General features: G+C 43.3%; 1 protein-coding gene across 1 annotated transcript in view; it reads left to right on the top strand.

Annotated features, from left to right (window-relative positions):
• SNED1 (sushi, nidogen and EGF-like domains 1) overlaps positions 1-19420 on the top strand; it is an 85773-nt gene that overhangs the window by 40989 nt on the left and 25364 nt on the right. The window contains exons 6-15 of the mRNA XM_015416056.1: positions 1843-1956; positions 6260-6373; positions 6770-6883; positions 7089-7205; positions 8125-8250; positions 10108-10212; positions 12818-12931; positions 14217-14336; positions 17043-17159; positions 17263-17379. Of these exons, the coding sequence (XP_015271542.1) occupies positions 1843-1956; positions 6260-6373; positions 6770-6883; positions 7089-7205; positions 8125-8250; positions 10108-10212; positions 12818-12931; positions 14217-14336; positions 17043-17159; positions 17263-17379 (1158 nt within the window). The remainder of the gene's footprint in view (positions 1-1842; positions 1957-6259; positions 6374-6769; positions 6884-7088; positions 7206-8124; positions 8251-10107; positions 10213-12817; positions 12932-14216; positions 14337-17042; positions 17160-17262; positions 17380-19420) is intronic.

The raw sequence follows: 19420 nt of genomic DNA, 5'->3' as shown, positions 1-19420 counted from the left end.
AATTATTAAACTTCAATCCAGTTTAAATGTACATGGCCTCAGTTGAGATGAATCATGTAAAATAAATTCAGCACTTCCATTCAGTATGTTAGTTACCCCCAAAAAAATAGGAGCCATAATTGGTCAGTCCAGTATTGTTACGACAACATATTCTGGTTGTGTCAACATCTGATGAACTGCTAACTGCTTTGTTCTTGCAGCTTCTGTGTGTCTGACACTCCGCCCTTGTCAGAATGCAGGAAAGTGTATTGAGGACTGCATCACAGGGAACCCCTCCTACTCCTGTTCTTGTCTGGCTGGTTTCACTGGAAAGCGATGCCATATTGGTAAGTCTTGCACAGTTTTGTGGGGAGGGGGCCATACCATAACTCAGAAGTAGAGCACCTTCCTTGCATCCAGAAAATCTCAGGTTCAATCCCTGGCATCTCCAGTTAAAAGAGAAATACTACTGCCTGAGACTCTGGAGAGCTACTGACATTCAGAAGTAACAAGGAGAACCTGTGGTCTGACTCACTATTTTTTTTAAAAGTAGGAACTATGCTTTGCTTTTAACTAGCTTGCTCTTCCTGTTTTCAAGTGACTGTTTTAGCCTCCTGAAACTGATTTTTGACCGTTTGGCTGTTTTGAAGGAGAAGGCAAAGCAAAATCCCCAATCTATCTATATATATATTATGGTGGTTTATGGTAATTCAGTATCTACCTCAACTGAAAAATTTAGTGAATTTCTTAAATATGCTAGGGTTATTGGAAATAAACATGATATTGAATGTATTTGGTTTAATGGGACAACTGTAGTTTACCAGTAATTTTGAAATATTATTTTTGGGTATTGTTTTTAAGAATCTATTCAGGCAACAAGATACTCTGTGTGTGTGTTTGTGTGTGTGTGTGTGTGTGTGCGTGTGCGCATAGTCACATTCTTTGACAGAGAAATATGTTGAATTGCTGTTTGAAGATAATTGACCACTAGTAAAAATTTGGTTGAAACATGCTTGGTCTTTTGCTTTATTCTGACACAAGGAGTGTTTTATATGTCTTATATATGTAAGCCTTTTTGCCTTAAAAGGGCTAAGTTAGTGGTCACAGGATTGTGGATGCCCCATTCAAAATCTGAACACATCTAAACAAAATACATTTATTGAAAGGTGAGGGGAAACAATAAGGTCAGAATGGGAGCTTTAACAAACAGTATGAATAAATATATATGGTGGTCCAAACTTAGGGCACAAAGAGAAGAAAGTCTTCTGATAACTTTTCCTCAGAGTCACTGAGAAGGCACACACTCTCAGGACTAACAGCTCACTCCAGAATACAGCTACTCCTCTGCTAACTGCCTTTCTCAGTCTCCACGGTCTGTTTTTCCCCAGGAACGTCTTTAGGAATTCTCCATCAGGAGAAAAAAAACACCTCAGCATCTTCTTTGGCTGCTTCTCCCGCTTGGAGTACACCCTCTCCTTCTTCTGCCCTGTTGCCAGGCAACTACTCACCCAGCCTCCCTGCAGGAAGCACCTCCTCTATAGGGCAGTGTTTTTAGGCTAGGGCCCACTCTGCAGGTGAAAGCACTTAACACACTTTTGAATAGTAAATATTTTACAAGGCTTACATATATTTTATTGACTTTATATTATTACTGTTTGTTTATGGTATGTGTGTGTATGTTACCCTGTGAGTTTGGCCCTCTGTTGGAATTTGGGAGGAAAAGATGTTTTGTCCCTGAGGAAAAAGAGATGGTTCTGAGGAAGCATCCAAACTGTTGCCATTGGAATGGGTGTTATCCAGATCAACCTAACACTGTGGGGGGAAATTAAAGGAAGATTGTTTGCATTTCCAATTGTTTTTTAGATGTGGATGAATGCGCTTCTAATCCATGTCAGAACAAAGGCTCTTGTATTGATGGCATCAACAGCTTCAGGTGTTCGTGTCCGCAAGGATTCAAAGGGATCACATGTGAAATTGGTGAGCAGCATTGTGTAATGGCAAGTATGAGCAAATCAGGTTTATGGGTAGGACCAGGAGTCGTTTGGGGCTGGAGCGGGCACAAATGGCGGTGGTGACAAGCCCCACCCCCAGGTCCCCGCCCCCAAGCTCCTTCTCCATTGTATTCGATGGCCCCATAGAATAGAATGGAGAGATCGCACTGCTACTGTGGTGCAACTCTAGACTCTAAACCCCTTCTCTTTGCTCCCCCCCCCCAGACCGCCTTGGTAGGCCGGCTGGAGAAGGGAAGGGGGGCCTTTTGAAGATGCCTTCCCCCCTTTTTGCTTCCCCTTCTGACATAACTTTCGGTGATGTCAGGGGGTGTGGCATATGCTAATGGTCTTTATGCTAATAGCTTATCAGGTATGCTAATGAGCTCCTGCAGCTCTTTTTCTACGAAATGACCCCTGGGTAGGACTAGGTGGGCAAAGCAGTTATAAGCATATACCTGCCCCAGTGCCTCTTTGTTAGAAAGTTTTGGGACAGGACAGTGGCAATGTGTATAAGTATACATACAGCCAATATTTTTAGGAGGGATTGAAAAAACACTGGGTGGATTGATTTAATTACTTGATCTTCAAGTAAAAAAGGCAATTTGTGGTGGTGGTGGTGGTGTTACTGTCTTGTCTGCTTGTGCAGTGCTGTTCATAGTACAAGAAGACTCTGCCCTCTAATAGCTTAAGCATTAAAGTATAACATTTCAGATGAAAAAGATAACAAAGTGAGGAGAAGAAAGAAGGGATAGATAGAAATAAAGTCTACATAACTGAAATGAACATACATTTTGGCTTAGTTTCTGAACAGGATGAGGACTAAGGGGGTTGTATGAAAAGAACTGCTGAAAAGATAAATACTGAGCAGCAACTGGAAGGGAGTGAGAATGGTATCAACATGCAAGTATTCTGGGAGCCAGTTTACAAAATTTATATCCTGCCTTTCAGCCCAGTAAGGGCCACCAAGGTGGCTAACAAAAACAGAACATTATAAAAACATATTAGTAAACCAGTTTAAAAGCAAAACCCATGAGTAAAAACACAGAAACAAAAATTAAAACCTGGGGCAAGAAGGAGGGGTCATTGAGAGAACACCAGACAAAACAAAAATGTCTTCACTCACTGGAAGAAGACAGTGATAGAAGGAGACAGATTAATATATCTGGGGAAGGAATTCATTATCTTTGTGCCATGACTGAGAAGGCTGTCTCTCCAGTTGCCACCCATCTAAACTCAGACGGGAGCCTCAGAAAATGACTATAGTAGTTGTGTAGGTTTGTATGGGAATAGGCAGTCCTTAAAATATGCTGGCCACAAACTGTATAGGGTTTACCAGGTCAATGAAAGCACCCTGAATTGGCACAGAAACAAATTGGGAGTCAATATAGCTGAGCTAAGACTGGAGGGATATGGTTCCTGTGACCCACTCTAGCTTCAGTATTCTGTACCTATTAAAGTTTCCATAATCTTTTCAAAGACAGCCCTGCTTCAAGAGTATTGCAGTAATCTAATATAGATGTTACCAGGGCATGCAACACGGTGGCCAGGGTTTTTTTGCCCAGGAAAGGTGGCAGCTGGCTGACCAAATGAACTTGTAAAAGGCACTCCTAGTTACAACTACCACCTGCTTGTCCAGCATAGGCCTGGATCCAGGAGCACCTCCAAGCTAGAGACCTGCTCTTTCAAGGGGGGTGCAATCCCATCTAGAACCAGAGACATTTTAAATCCTGTGTTGTTCCTTCCACAAACCAGTAGCACTTCCAACTTGTCAGGATTAAGCTTTGATTTATTAGCTTGCATGCACCTCAACACTCCCTCAAGGTTCAGGGTTTCTACAGCCTTCCTGAGATCTGGAAGTATGAGATAAAGCTGAGTGTCATCCCCATGGTAATGACAATCTAGCCAAAACTTCCAGAAGACCTCACCCAGCAGTTTCATATAGATGTTAAAGGGCATGGGGGGGGCAAGATGGACTCTTGCAGGATCCTATAGGCCAGATGCCAATGGCTGAGTAGCAGTCTCCCAGCATCATCATCTGAAACCTACCTTCTGGGTAGGACTGAAACCACTGCAAAATGGCATCTCCCATTCTCAACTCCAAAAGGCAGTTTAGAAGGATACTGTGGTCAATGGTATAAAAAGCCACTGAGGTCTAGGAGAATCAGTGGGGTCACAGTTCCTCTGTCCATCTCTAAGTGCTGGTCATACACCAGCATGACCAAGGCTGTTTTAGTCCCATAATACATGATAGATTTTTTAAAAAGAATCATCAAACCAGCCTGAAATCAGGTTGGAAAGGAACTAAAACAATCTGCTTCATCCAGAAATCCTTGATGCTCATATAAACTGCAGGTTATTTTAAGAGATGTCTAATACAACTAACTTTTTAAAAATATGAAGTTTAAATAATATTTTTAATCTATCATGTATTTATCTACATTGCTGATAAAGATGTAGCCTGTGGTAGTTCAGTTAAAGGGCAGGGGAGGGTGGCTGTCTTGTAGTTCTCTCTGAGATATTCCGGATCAGGGTATTTTGCATCCCACAGATTTCAAAACTGTGCATCCTTTGCCTTTGATATCTTTGCATCAAAGTGAGGGCGGCTGCATCCTCCTGCTGTCAGCAGTGACCTTTGCAGTGACTTCCAGGTCAGAACTCATTCACAAGAGTTTCTTAATCAGGTCCTGAGACAGGATATCTTGCTGTGAAAAATATGGGTTTCATTCTGTAACTGTGCCTTATATAATATTTCCTGGATAAAAAACAGGGAATATTTTTAGAGCTTGTATAGCATATAAATATGCTATGGATGAGAATAAGATCGGATAGAGGAGAGAAATGAAAGTGACCCAACTTTGCAGATGTAAGATTTTTAGCCATGTCTGGTGTGGTTAACAGGTATGAAACAAAGAGTAGGCCTGAACAACTGCCTTGACAGTAGCTCCAAATGGAATGCTTTAGTTAGGCCAGCCAAACCAGTGCAATGTACCCAGCATAACCAGTGCCACTGTGGCATTGCAAACCCAACAGGACTGAGGTCAAGCCAGAGAATCTCTGCAGTAGAAACTTACAGTGATGGAGGGCAGTTTTGTAAGCCCAACAGAACCAGTGCAATGTACTAGTGCCCAGCAGAACCCAGTGCCATTGTGGCAATGCCAGCTCTACAAGATTGATGTGAAGTACAGAATCACAATCCAAGCAAGGGGGGTTGCAAGCCCAGCACAACCAGTTCAGCATACAGAAGGCCCAGAAAAACTCAGTGCCACTGAAGCAATGCAAGTAAAAGAGGACTAATGTCAAACCAGAGACTCCTTGAAGTACAACCTGAAGGGGGGGATTTTTTCAAGCCCAGCACAACCAGTTCAGTGTACAGAATGCCCAGCGGAACCAAATCCAAGTGCGGGGGGGGGGTGGGTGGGTGGGATTTTGCAAGCCCAGCACAACTGGTTACAATGTGCAGAATGCCCAGCAGAACCCAGTGCCGTTGACTGGGTTTAAAAGGACTGATCTCAAAGCACAGAGTCAGAAACCCAAGCAAAGGGGGGGGGGGTGGGATTTTGCAAGCTCTGTGCAAGAAAATGGGAAGTAACACAAAGGAATGCCTGGAAGGGGGAGCTCTTGAAACTGACATGACTAATTTGAAACTGACAAAAGTGTTTCCAAGGCTGGAGAATTCAGTGGGCCCTGTTGCTTTGAAGTTTGGTGAACATTTTGTTTGAGCAGCCACAGTCTTGAACCCGCACAAGTCTCTAGGAACTGCTTGAAAGTTCATGGAAAGTTCATGCTAGTTGACCTGGCACGGACTTTGGTTTACAAACCACAAACCAGCCAAAATTCATCACAAACTTTAGTTTGTGAGCTGGTTCATATCCATCCCTAATTGCAAGAGTAATCACTTGCAAATCCATAAAGGGCTTAATTTCATCGACCTTTTGTGGTGACATTTTGTGTTACACACAGAAGCTACAGACTGTAGCAATGGAAGCTTGTCCCCTCCATAATACTGGTGGACAGATGGACCTAGAAAAGCTATAACATCATCTACCTTTCTCCTTCCACACTTCACATCACTTCTCATGCCCACCTATGATGGTTTAGACAAGATATGCTACTAAAGAGGTGTGCATGCCTGAAAACTGAAAAGGGGAGAAATAAAACAGTGTGTCTGGCACACACATTCAGCAGCTGTGGTATAAATATTATGCATGCATATTTACCTTTGTATCAGTGGAACTGCAAATTCTTTGTGTCTTAATTTAGTGTTTGTTTCATTTGCTGAAACATCACAGAGGAATCTCCATGTGAAGCCAAAGAATGCCTGAATGGTGGGGAATGCCAGGCAGCAAACAGAACAGCTATGTGCCTGTGCCAGCCAGGCTATACTGGAGAAGATTGTGAGACAGGTGAGCTAATGAAAGGAGTGCTAGCTCCTTTAGTCAAGGAAGGTCTTCAGTCAGGCATTGCAACGGAGGATTTGGGAAGATGTTCAAAGAATGCTGATATCATTCTTCTCACAAAAGTTGGACAACGAAGAACCCAGGTGTCCAAGGTCTCAATCCAGCAGTTCCAGTGCATGTCTATAGTTCTGCTTCCTCATTCTTTTATGAGTAGGGGAATGCTCAGTGATGCAAGGTGGGAACTGGATGTTTGCAATTCCCAGTTTAGCTTTTCTTATAAAGGAGGACCCTTAAAATGTACATACATAGAGACTTGGAGTATTTTGTGTGCATGACTAAGTCTGCAGCTGATTTTCATATGTGACCCATCTTAATGTTGTGTTTTTGTTTTTCCTTTTACAGAGATAAATGAATGCGAGTCCAACCCATGCCTGAATGGTGGGCAATGTATGGACCTGGTGGACAATTACACCTGTGTGTGTGTGGCGCCATTCACAGGACAACGCTGTGAAACAGGTGCCCTGATTTCATAACTGCATGGCAGCAGTCTCCTCCCCACAATGCCAGACTCTCTCAGTGGCAGAAGTCTTCACTCTGTACCTCTTTCTCCGCTCTGATGCTCCTGTCAGGTTTTCTACTTAAACTCAGCCCCGTACTTGTTCTGTTTAGTTGCTCGGCTGCGTTGGGCCGTACTGAGGCTCCCTACTCTTCTCCGCTCTAGATCCTTCAGCCTGTGAGGGCAGGAACTGCAGGAACCGGCAGACGTGCAACTACATCCGCCCAGGGCGCTACATCTGCACATGCTCTCCAGGCTACTATGGGAACAACTGTCAGTTTGGTGAGCAGGATCATTCTGCACCCACTGTCATCATAAAAAAATAAGAAAAAAAAGACAAGTTATGAGCGAAGGATGCCCTCTGTGACACCCAGGAAACTGGCTTCTCCTTTACCAAGTGGGATTGTTATCTAGCCCTTTGCTGCCAGTGGGGACAGGGATGGAAGAGGAGGAGAGGCAATTTTCTACCAACGTGTTCAGTCTAAGGGGAAAATTTGCCTCCATGTCATTAAAGAGGCCCGTCACCATGCTTGAATATTAATAATCTTCTTTCCACTTGAGTAATTGGGGAAGTTGTTCTATGTGTGTGTCTAAGATGCTGTGTTGTATTTAGCTATTGTTGCTGTCAGTAGAAGCTGGTTTAAGATTTGCATGGTGAAAGGAAGATTCTTAATATTGGACCAAATTTAGTGCTTCAAAAAGAATTGGAAATATCATTGAATGTTGCTGATATGTCAACTTAACTCTCTGAATTATCTTGGGCTAGAAGACCCAGTATACTGTTGATGGTTAAAGTCCTACATAAACCAACCTTGTGGAAAAAACCTGTCTGTCCTTATCCCCAATAATGGGCATCCTTCATTACAAGGATGTAACTTGCATAATAAAGCCTTTTTGGTACTCAACCAAATCACTCCATCCAAATGTTTGCTCAGTCTGGTCTTACAGATCTTCAGTACTATTCCAAAACACCTAGCAAACTTCTAGTTAGAAAGTTATTCAACCAAACTGCTTTGGGCCTCAGTTTACATTGTCTATCTTGTCCATAGTAGACATGGAGAACAGCAACAACCCTTCTTCCTAAGGCTAACTTTTCATGTATTGGAGACTGTAAATAACTGCTTTTGTGGTCTGCCTTTCTCCATACTACGCATACCTTGCTCTTTCCTCATGTCACTAATCATTCACAAATGTTTTATAGGTGGGCCCAGAATGCCCAGTGCGTGTATCTCCAATCCATGCCAGAATGAGGGCACTTGTCTTGAAACGAGTCAAGGCTACATGTGTGAATGTCTTGAGGGATATTCAGGTCCTGATTGCAGAGACAGTAAGTACTGGAATTGTTGGAAGAGTTTAAATATGCAGAGGAATGGAGCATCAACTGTTTAAAGGAAATAACTCAGTTTATTAAAGAAGAAATAAACTCTGATGGAACAGAGGAGAGGGGGAGAGGCTTAACTAACTGACTAACTGCTGTGAGAGACAGGAACAAAGGGGGAGGGCTCTGTTAGAGCAGGAAGTCTCCAAAGAGCTATTCAGGAGACAGGAAGGACATAATTTGAAATGGTGGAAAATCCTTAATCTAGCTATGCTAACTAGCAGTCCTTCAGCTGTCACCCATAGGCTGTTCTTCTGATCTTCCTCAAGTAGGTGCTCTATAGACCTCTGTAGACCTTGTATATTCCAACTGGAAGTTCAGTATCAACCTGCACATAATGCTCAGTCACATTAATGTCTTATAAGAGGATTTCTGAAATTATTATTACAGAAAGCCTTTGCAGGAAGTTGTGATCAGGATGGGAAATTTTTTAGAGCGAATTACAATTATTTTTCCCACAAGAAGTTGTATTTCATATGAAAATCACCCTATTGAGATGCTTTCTGCCCCATGGAGGAAGTGTACAGGTATATTACATCCTTTCCCCAGAAAGAGAACAGCTCAGAGGGACAAGGTTACATCATACAAATTGCAAGTTCCAGAATGTGGTTCCCTGTAGTTTTTTCTGGGTTTAAGAAAAAATGGAGGAAATTTAAATCACATGGCCATTTGCTCCAAAATGTTTCTAAGACACAGACATCTGTGATCTTAGTGAGTGTTTCAGAAACCTGTTAGACTAGGGACAGGCAACCTTTCTGGCCCAGCTGCAAAAAAATAGTCACAACCAGGCATCTCAGGGGCTCTCCTTGAACCCACCTGGTGGTTCCAGGAGGCTATGATGGTCTTAAGCCATGCCTGTTTTGCCTTCTCCCATGACACCAGCCCTTGTGGGGCTTCTACCTCCACAGGAACTTGACTCAGTTGCTCAGGTGAAGAACCAATCCTGTGAACCCAGAAAAGTGTCTGGGGTTTTATACTCCTGCTACATCATTCCCAAAACTAAATGAGGGAGAGCTGCATTTTTTGCAGTATCAGAATGGATGTGCAAATTGTCCCCTAAGTATGAGCACAATTCAAAATCAGGCTAGGGTTCCCAGTATGTTGGTTTGCCAACCTCTCAACTGGAAATTTGGGCACCCTTATCATATACAGGGAATGGAAGCTTGCTGACTGCCCACTTCTGCCTTCCATCACTTTGCTGCTTGCCACATTAATAGACCCAGCCTGGTTAGGAGGTGCTTGTTGTTATAGAAGGATTCCTGTGCCAGAGTTCTCCCACAGTACAGAGGGAGCTGCAGTTTTCTCCATTCTCTCATTGCATCTCATGTTCTCCCCAATTTCAATCAGGCTTTTTGCAGTGCGCTGTTTGGATGCAGATACCCCATGCTAGGAAACACTGGCACATGTCATTCTGCAGAAGGAAAGGGGGGATGGGTTGAGTGGGGGGGGTACTTCTTTTAAAAGAAGCAGCAAGGCTCATTAGAGCCAAACAGAGCACTGATATGACCACAAGGGAGCCTTTGCTAGGTGGAGTTCGATGACTCCAGTGGGGAGCAGCAGCTGGTTTGTAATTTTCAGTCTCCTGGGTGTTAATTAAGGTAAATATCTGAGGTCATGAGAAAGGGAGTAAAGGTTCTGTCAGCACAAAGCTTGAAGCCAAACCTAATCCAGATCCCTCCCCAAAGCAAGCCTGAACAACGGAGAGTTGGTTAATGGGGAGGGGGGGGATCATGAAGGCCTCAAGAGCTGCGCTTTTGCTGGCACAGATGAGCCTAATTAGTCTCTTTTTCATTGGCTTTTTTGCAGAGCTTTCAGAGGACTGCGAGTGTCGGAATGGGGGAAAGTGCCTAGATGGAAACAGCACTGTATGCCAATGCCCACTAGGATATTTTGGTCTTCTCTGTGAATTGGGTAGGAATAAAGTTCTCTTGATTTTTGTTTACATTTTCATTGGGTTCTTATGGTTTTACTTAAAAAAACACCAATAGGCTGCATAAGGGATGAAACAAGAGATTCTAGTGCACTATTATTGCTGATTTTGACGGGTTGCTCTATTTACTTTCTGAATATTGATCTCTAAAGAAAGATAATGTCCTTCCCTGATTAACTCTGTCTGGAGATGGATGGCAGCTTTTTTTAGAGAAGGAAAGGCAATTTAAAACAGAAATTGCTCTTGTGGTGTAGATGTTGTTACCGCTGGTAGATGGGGTTTTAATGAGTTTTTGTTTGTTCAGAAAACCTGTTAAACCAGAGAATAACAGGACAAACAGAGTGTGTGTGTACCTGTCATAGGAAGTGATGCCTCTCCAGACCACTTTACCTAGCCTCTGTCTTCATCACTTGTTCATAACAGGAAAATGCAATTTTCACAGCATTTATCCTGGGAAAATCCAGTTCTAACCCAGTATTCAGATCAATCACAGTACCCTTCTCAGCAAGAATCTGAAGATCTAACCATGCTGATTTTGCTGGGTTCATTATTCAAACACAACTTTCCTCTTGGAAGGGTTGAACTCTTTCACATGGAGCTTTCCAGGGTAACCCTAGTAAATTTCTAAAAATTCAATTTGATGTGATATATCCTGCTTTTTAATCCAATCTGGAATGGATTGACAACCTATAATAGAACACTTGTGTATGTGAGGTTGTGTCCTATAGCAGACCTTTTCCCCACAAGTTAGTAGACCAATCGGTAGCTTGTACTTGTGATGTGTCATGTTGTATATACATTCTGAAATTAAAAAGGAGGTTGGAAACTTGGTGCAAACACTGCTTAAGTGGAAACTGCCTTCAGGTCCATGCATATGCTGTTTTTGCCTATGCTTTCCTTAATGTAGAATCTATACCAAATCTCCAAAATCCTTTTAAAAACTTCTTAAAATGTGTTTTTACAAGTGTGCAGGGTTTGGTACATGAAATTGCTCCAGAACATTCTTGACTATCTGTTGTAAGCAGGAGTCTGGGGTAGACTAAAGACTAGCCTAAAGGTGCCACTAGACTCCTGTTTGATTTTGCTGCAGCAGACTAATATGACTGCTCCTCTGCAGTTATTCTGAGTATATATCTAGTACATGCACCTATAGATTGTGACCCATAGCAAAAAGAGGCATGGACAGAGCATAACTCCTGAATAGAGAAACATATAGGAGAACAATCACTAGAGTAGTGTCCAGGTGAAACAGAAGATTAGCGGGTTCAAGAAGAAACCAAGCAGGAAGCAGGTTGGCCTGAAGTTGGCTAAACTGGTCAAGACTCATGGACTGCTTGACTCCCATGTAATTCCTCTTGCTTGGCCTATTAATGAACCTACGTGTGTTTGTGGTGATCCTACCACCAACTGAAAATAGCTTTGCCTTAAAATGACTTCTAGAGCTTTCACATTATGGATGCAAACCAAGGAAGATGGGGGAGGAGCCACTTTGGTGTAGTGGTTAAGTGTGCTGATTCTAATCTGGGAGAACCAGGTTTGATTCCCCACTCCTCCACTTGCACCTGCTGATGTGACCTTGGGTCAGTCACAAGCTATGGCACAGCTGTTCTTGAAAAAGAGCAGTTTCTGTCAAGAGTTCTCTCAGCCCCTCCTACCTCACAGGGTTTGTAAGCCGCTCTGAGACTCCTTTGGGTAGTGAAGGGTGTTGGAAATATGTGAGATGCAAGGTCTAGTTTTCAATCATTATAGGGTTAATCTGTTTTACCTAGTGTACTATTGTTTAATGACCTGGAAGGGAAACGTGGCTCAGAGCCAATGGGAAGATAGCCCCGGAAAATCTGAGTCTGTTTACTAGCAATCATTGGTTATTGTGTTCAGGTGACTTCCTTCTAGGGGTCAAGAAGAAGGAGAATCTCCATTGTTGTGTGACCATGTGTCTCTAGCTGTAAAGATATGAAAATGTAGCTCTAGATATCTCTTTGTTTTGTAGCTTTCCATGTGAACCCTTCCCTTAGAAATAAAGCTTTTTACATAGAAAGAAATGTCTCCTCTCCAGTGAAGCAAAGATCCATTGCAAACTCTATTTAAGTATTTTTGCCTATTTTTCCCAACAAAGGGTGGGGTATAAATCCAATCTCTTCTTCTTCTTCTTATACAAAATCATTGCTGTTTTTACACAACTGGTACCAATCATGGAGAAATCTAAGATAAGAGGCTTTTAACACCACAAGTACCTATGCCCTTTTTGGTTTGAATTATAATCTGTACTGTGAAAATGCATAATGTTGAATCAAAGACTGTATGCTTCAACAGAGTTCCTGGATTGGAACTTCTCAAAAGGACACTGCACAAAGTGTGACATTCTGTTGCTAGAATGATGCAACCTGCAGGAGACAGAACAGGCATGGACTTCAGATAATGGCCTCCAACTCTTGATAAAGAACTCACAAACTTGCATCATTTTATCATGTACAAGTGTCTGCTAAGGACCGGTCCTTCTTTGACCTAATATTGCTTGTCTATTTAAAGCAAACGTGTATTGCATTGAGCTTTGTGATGGGGAATTGCATTTTCTATCCTTCACAGAAGTGACTGCTACACCTTGCAGTATGAACACCCAGTGCCCAGATGGAGGTTATTGTATGGAGTACGGAGGCAGTTACCTGTGTGTGTGCCATACAGATTATGGCACTAACCACAGTAAGTAGGACAGGTCATCTGGAAATATAGTGCCTTGCTCTCACTGCAAGAATCCAAGTTGTGGGAGGGTGCCCAGTACTACATGCAGACTGTTACCGATCCAGAGCCTATGCAGATTAGCAGAGACTGGTGGTGGAAAGTGCCATCAAGTCACAGCTGACTTACGCGACCCTGTAGGGTTTTCAAGGCAAGAGACGTTCAGAGGCAGTTTTCCATTGCCTGTGTCCACATCACAGCCCTGGTATTCCTTGGAAGTCTCCCATCCAAATACTAGCCAGAGTCATCCTGTTTAGCTTCTGAGACCTGACAAGATTGGGCTAGCCTGGGTCATCCAGGCCAGGACAGTGGAGACTAGACGGGACCATATCTTTGTGCTCCGAGAAGATAATGTTGGTGGAGCATTAAGAGGAATGGAATACAAACCTACATGCCAATAAAGGTAACTGGACTGGGACTGGGAATACATACCTGGGAAGTATGGTACAGTTGATGGAATATTAGGTTTGAATGTGAGGGTGACATTGCTTGTGATGTGGAAGTGGTACATGATGAGTGACTTATGCATTCTATTTTGCATGCAAATCAGTTCTGAAGGACCTAAGCAAATCATTGTGTCCCCAGTAAAGGAGAATAGTAAATTTCTTTATGCACAGAAGTGCTGTAGGAATTATTTTGTCTGTAATAAAAGAAATTGTGTAGTTTCAATACATTAGTGACTGACAACCTACCTTGTAAATCTTGTAGCTACACATAAGGACATAAGAAGAGCCTGCTGGATCAGACCAGTGATCCATTCCAGCATCCTGTTTCCTACAGTCACTAAGCAGATACCCCTGGAAGGCCTAGAAGAAGGACATGGATCCCCATGTTGCTTCCAGTAATCGATTTTTAGAGAGATACTCCCTCTGAATGTAGAGTTTTCATATAGCCATCATGGCTGATAGATCGTTTGGTGGCTATCTTTCATGAACGTCCCTTTTAAAGCCATCCAGCTGATGGCCATAACTATATCTTGCGGCAGTAACGTCCATATGTTAATTTTGCATTAATTAATAAGTGTGTTAATTAAGCATTTATCCTTTAACTGGTGGGCTACAGTGGACACTACCAAGATTTAAATACATTTCCTAAGAGATAAAGAAATAGGAGTTGGAAGATTTCTGGGCTTCTTAAGGCACAAATATGTGTCCTTTCCCCCCTGTAATTTAATTGAGCTTCTTTCCATGGGGCAGATGGGGGTTTTCATTTACCATCAGCCCATATAAGACCATGTCTGTCTTTGCAGCTGTGCCACCATCTCCCTGTGACTCAGACCCTTGCCTGAATGGTGGATCATGCGAAGCTCAGGATGACTCCTACACCTGTGAATGCACCCGGGGGTTCATCGGCAGACACTGTGAGAAAGGTACTCCTAAGACCATGGTAGAGGGGCAGAAGTTACACTCCAGATCATTCTGTGATACTATGAACAAGAGAAATGGGTATTTTTTTCACAGAGGAGGGAGAGAAAAATATTTGCAAGCAATATCCCTCCATCACTTCTTTTCCATGGAGGAGTCAGGGCAAAAATACACAATATGTGTGATGTGAGTTAGGACCAGTGTTCCCTCTAAGCTGAGTTGGTGTGAGCTAGCTCACCGTTTTTTAGCTTCCAGCTCGCACATTTTTGTCTTAACTCAGGAAGGATGGCTCTAGAGCAAACTGATTTATGCAGCAGCCAAATCGCTTGCTCACAACTTTAATGCCAGTAGCTCACAAAGCAGATTTTTTGCTCACAAGACTCCACAGCTCAGAGGGAACATTGGTTAGGACCCAAGTGCCCAACCCAAGATGTGAGTTAGGACCCAAGTGCCCAATTACACATAGGATTGTTGTAAGTCATTTATTTTCTTGGGCTGTGGAGGAAGGGGTAAACAGCCCCCCTGCAGTGGTTTCCACTGGCAAAAATGGCAAAGGAGGGAAGCCTGAAGTCCTTCCTCCCCCTTAGCTAGGGTTTCCATGTTCCTTCCTGGCCACCAGCAGGGGATGGGTGGGACCTACCAGGAGAAAGAGGAAGACCCAGGCCATGTCGCTGGTGTTGTACAGGAAGTGACATCATCACACTGCAACATTGCTGTGACGCTCTGGTATTTGGGCAAAAAATCTGTGGTAAAAACAGCTTCTGCCGTAGAGTTTTTCCCCAAATACCAGAGCATCACCCAGATTTCCTTCCTTCCTTCCTTTCTTCCTTCCTTCCTTCCTTCCTTCCTTCCTTCCTTCCTTCCTTCCTTCCTTCCTTCCTTCCTTCCTTCCTTATCCCACCCTTCCTGCAAGAGAGTTTAGGGCGGTTCACAACAATAGATTCCAATACAATTTTAAAATGATTTGATTCATAAATACCAAACATTAAATTAATACAATAAAACCAGTTAAAAAACTGTTAAAGTGGGCAGTGCAGCAAATTTCAATTTTCAGTTCCTACAGCCAGGAATGAATGGGCTGAAGCCAAGCCATAAAGGTCTTGTTAATAGCACTATACTGCAACAGCAACAGGGAGGCTGGCTAGTAGAAGCCTGCTGCCTCAACCAAAGATTCCAGTGCAACATAGTTGCAACTCTATCATGATGTTCTTTATAACCAGTTTGAGCAATTTTACTGCAGGCACTGGCCATGTGGTTGACTGTTTCATCCTTTGTCTTCCAAAGTCAACGTTTGCTGTTATCACTGGTCTTCTGAATCTTGGCTTTCATACTTTCTATTTAGAGTGCCTGCTCTTGTGCAGCTAGAATGAGTCCTTCTGTTTCTTTCTTCAAGTGTCCATTTTGTAGCCACTTCCAGGTGTTTCTATTATCAACTGTGTTCTGTATGTCTTTCAAATACTGCTCATGATGCACATGCACGTTGCTGTTGTGATCATGCCACTTCCTGTGCAACACCAGCAACGTGGCCTAGGCCTTCATCTTTCTCCTGGTAAGTCCCCCTGCTGGCCAGCTGATTGGCAGCAGGGGGTCTGGGCCCAGTGGCAGGGACCCCTTGCCTCCACCAGGGGCTCTGGCAACCCTACCCTTAGCAGTGTTATGGACCCCTGATCTTCCCAGCTTTCATCTCCCCCAAAATGTTTCTGGCCCTGGGATGGTTATTTCTGGGGTCAGGAGGCTACAGTGGGGAGGAGGCAAAATCCTCCCTCTCCCATCTACATTCTCTACTCATGCAAGAGGCAGGAGGGAGGAATCTACCCCCCTTCCCACTACAGAAACCTGTCTTGAGTGGATATTACTCTATGCAGCTCCCCTAGCCCTAAAATAAACTTTCTAGGGCCTGAAATGGCTGCAGTGAGAAAGGGAAAGCAAGGAAGATTGGCATCTATTGGCACATTCCAGTGACAAATGTGGGATCCAATCTGTTATTTGACTGCAATCAAATAGTAGATGATCAATTATGATCACATTGCTAGGTTGTGGCTGAACAATGCCTAATGTGTATGAGTTGAAGTGAGACATACATCAGACTCTTTGCTGTCACTGGGCGAGTTTGCTTGGTCACGTGAAATGACTTCTTTCCTCCGTGTGATCATTCTGTCTTTCTTCAAGCCCAGGAACACAGTCACATGAAGAAAAATAAGTGAACTGGTAGCACATGGAGTTCACTCATCAGCTATTTCCACAGTACAGTGGTTCTGAACAGCACTGTTGAAACTGTGGAAATTGGTGACAACTGTGTCAATTCGCTGTTGATTCATTTGCTGTATTTCTCCATGCAGTCTCACGCCCAGTACATGCAAAGGGGAAGAGTGGGAAAATTGGCTGAAAAACTAGCTTGTTGAATCTGACAAGTGTTCCAGTTATTACAGCAGAACTCTTGGGCATTTTTCTCAACAAACCGGCGCTTAGCTGTAGATCAAGGGATCTAATAGAAAGCACATAGATAAACAGCTTTGAGAATGTATAAATAGCTGAAATCTCATTAATTTCCCAAACAAAATGGAGGAAAGATCAGTGAAGGGTTCGGAAGTTCTAGACTGGTGGGAAAACTGGAAAACTGTTGAAGTGGAGGTCTGGCATCTGTCTCTACAATATGAAATATCTCTTTAAATGGGGCCTGCAATCACTACTGACACTTTTTCTGTTCCCAGCAAGGCCAAAGCTGTGCAGTTCTGGGCCCTGCCGCAATGGAGGGACATGTAAGGAATCAGATGGTGAATACCACTGCACCTGTCCCTATCGCTTCACGGGAAAGCACTGCGAGATAGGTATCCCTACTATACGTGTTGCAGCAATTGTTGTAGCTGAGCAAAGTCCATGAAACATCTTGGGACCTTTTCCAATATAACCTGCTTCTTCCTTCTCTTACAGGTAAACCTGATCCCTGTGCTTCTGGCCCTTGTCAGAATGGGGGCACCTGCTTCCACTACATCGGCAAGTACAAATGTGACTGCCTCCCTGGATATTCCGGACGACACTGCGAAATAAGTATGGAACGGGAGGGCTCTTTGGCATTTATTTTATTGAAACAGTAGCTGTGGACCAAAAGGCTTGTTCTGTAGCTATCTGGGCATCAGTAACCAATCTTATGGTTTTCTCCTGATCCTACCTGTTCATTAAGTAGCAGGCACAGGTTCTTAGGTTTTCCAGCTTAGTGATCAAAGGAACCACATTTTAGATAAGTATTTATAGGCGTTGTTGCTGGCTATTCCTCAGAAAGCGTGGGGTTTTAAAAACAAAACAAAACCCAGAACCTTTATTGTACGTTTGAGAGAATTGGAAGTCCCTGCTGACAACTTATTCTAGACAAAATCCCCACAGTGCAAGGAGGAAGAGAAAGTAGACCCTGATGTCTCTTATTTTTAGCAGGTCTCTGTAGACTGGAGCAAGTATGATACACAGGGTTAGGCTGCAGGACTAGGTCCTGAGAAACTGTTCAGTCCCCCCTGAGCCCTGTATCTCATTGGAAGACCTTTGGTCTGTCAGTCTCTGAGAGTAACCAACTTCACAGGGTTATTCTGAGTGGAAGAACTGAAAGAAACATGTACATTGTACTCATTGGAGGAAAGGTAGGATAGGAAAAAGTTAAACACACTCCCTTGATGGTAATTTGCTCAGATCACCTGGCTTTTGCTTAGTAACCAAATTGGATTATGATTTGAGGATAGCATTGTAGAATAATTTCCTAGTAAGACAACATATGACATCCATTCCCTGTACTATAGCCATCTGGGGGTCAGTAACCATGTAAGAAGTTGTTAAATATATGACTGGTATCAAAAGTACCACATTTATTCTTCCAGAAAGAAGTTACAGTTTTGCAACACCAGAATAAGTCACTGCTGAATTCTAGGGATTACCAGTTATCTACATTTTTATTTAGAAATGTCAGTTTGGATTGCAATAAGTTCTATTTTTTGTTTGATATAAAGCACCAACCAGAAATGCTAGTCAGAGGCTTAGGTTCAACAACAGTCTGATGCTCTGCACATAGCTGCTCTTAGTGCTGAGTGACCTAAATTAACCTACAGTGGATTGCATTACTAGGACTAGAAGTTAATTGTGTTAAGTAGGGACAGGCAAACTTCCCTTGGTTCGATTTGGAATCAGCTCAGTATTTCCAAGCTTCTCAGCAAGCATTTGGAAAGTTTGTTTTTTCTGCCTGTTTTCTGTGAATCTCTCCCAGCTGGTAATGTTGAAACATACTTGCTGATGGTACCACACCCATGCATATTATTATTGTATTGCCCCCTGATAATTTGAGTTTGGTTTCACCTGCCCTGTAACCTCCCCACAACATCAGCTGTAGCAGAGAATACTTGGAAATTCAAACCCTACTCTCAGCACATACCCAGGAACAAGAGAGAGTTTCAGTTCTGGATGGGAGATCACATAAAATGTTTGCAAAAACCAAAAGAATTTACCACTAGGCAACTTGATTAGATGGTCTGTTCACATAGCTTGTATAGGTCCTCAAGAGCAAGGGGGTCCTCAAGAGCAAGGGGTTAACAAGAATATAATAACCCTGCTGGATAAAACCAGTGTTCCATCTATTCCAGCATCCTGTCTCATGCAGTGGCCAACCAGCTACTCTGGAGGTCCAACGACAAGGCACAGAGGCTGAGGCATTCCCTTGATGTTACCTCCTGGCATTGCCTCTGTTCCCTTTAGTCACCTTGGCTAGTAGCCACTGATAGACTTTGGAATACTTTGTGCAATTCTGGTCACAACACCTCAGAAAGGATATTATAGTATTGGAAAAAGTGCAGAAAAGGGCAGCTAGAATGATAAAAGGGTTGGAATACTTTCCCTATGAAGGAAGGTTAAAGCGCTTGGGGCTCTTTAGCTTGGAGAAATTACAACTGAGGGGTGACATGATTGAGTTTTATAAGATTACAAGAGGGGGACCCGCGATACTTGCGGGGGGGGGAGAAGAGCCCCATCTCCTCCACCCCCCACCCCTCGATCTCCCGAGGCGGCGGCGGCGAGGCCGGTGTCCGCCCCCCCGCCCCCCCAGGCCGGTCTCCCC

Source organism: Gekko japonicus, unplaced genomic scaffold, assembly GCF_001447785.1.
Source record: "Gekko japonicus isolate JY-2015 unplaced genomic scaffold, Gekko_japonicus_V1.1 scaffold300, whole genome shotgun sequence".
Taxonomy (NCBI): domain Eukaryota; kingdom Metazoa; phylum Chordata; class Lepidosauria; order Squamata; family Gekkonidae; genus Gekko; species Gekko japonicus.
This window is presented reverse-complemented; position numbering and strand designations above follow the sequence as displayed.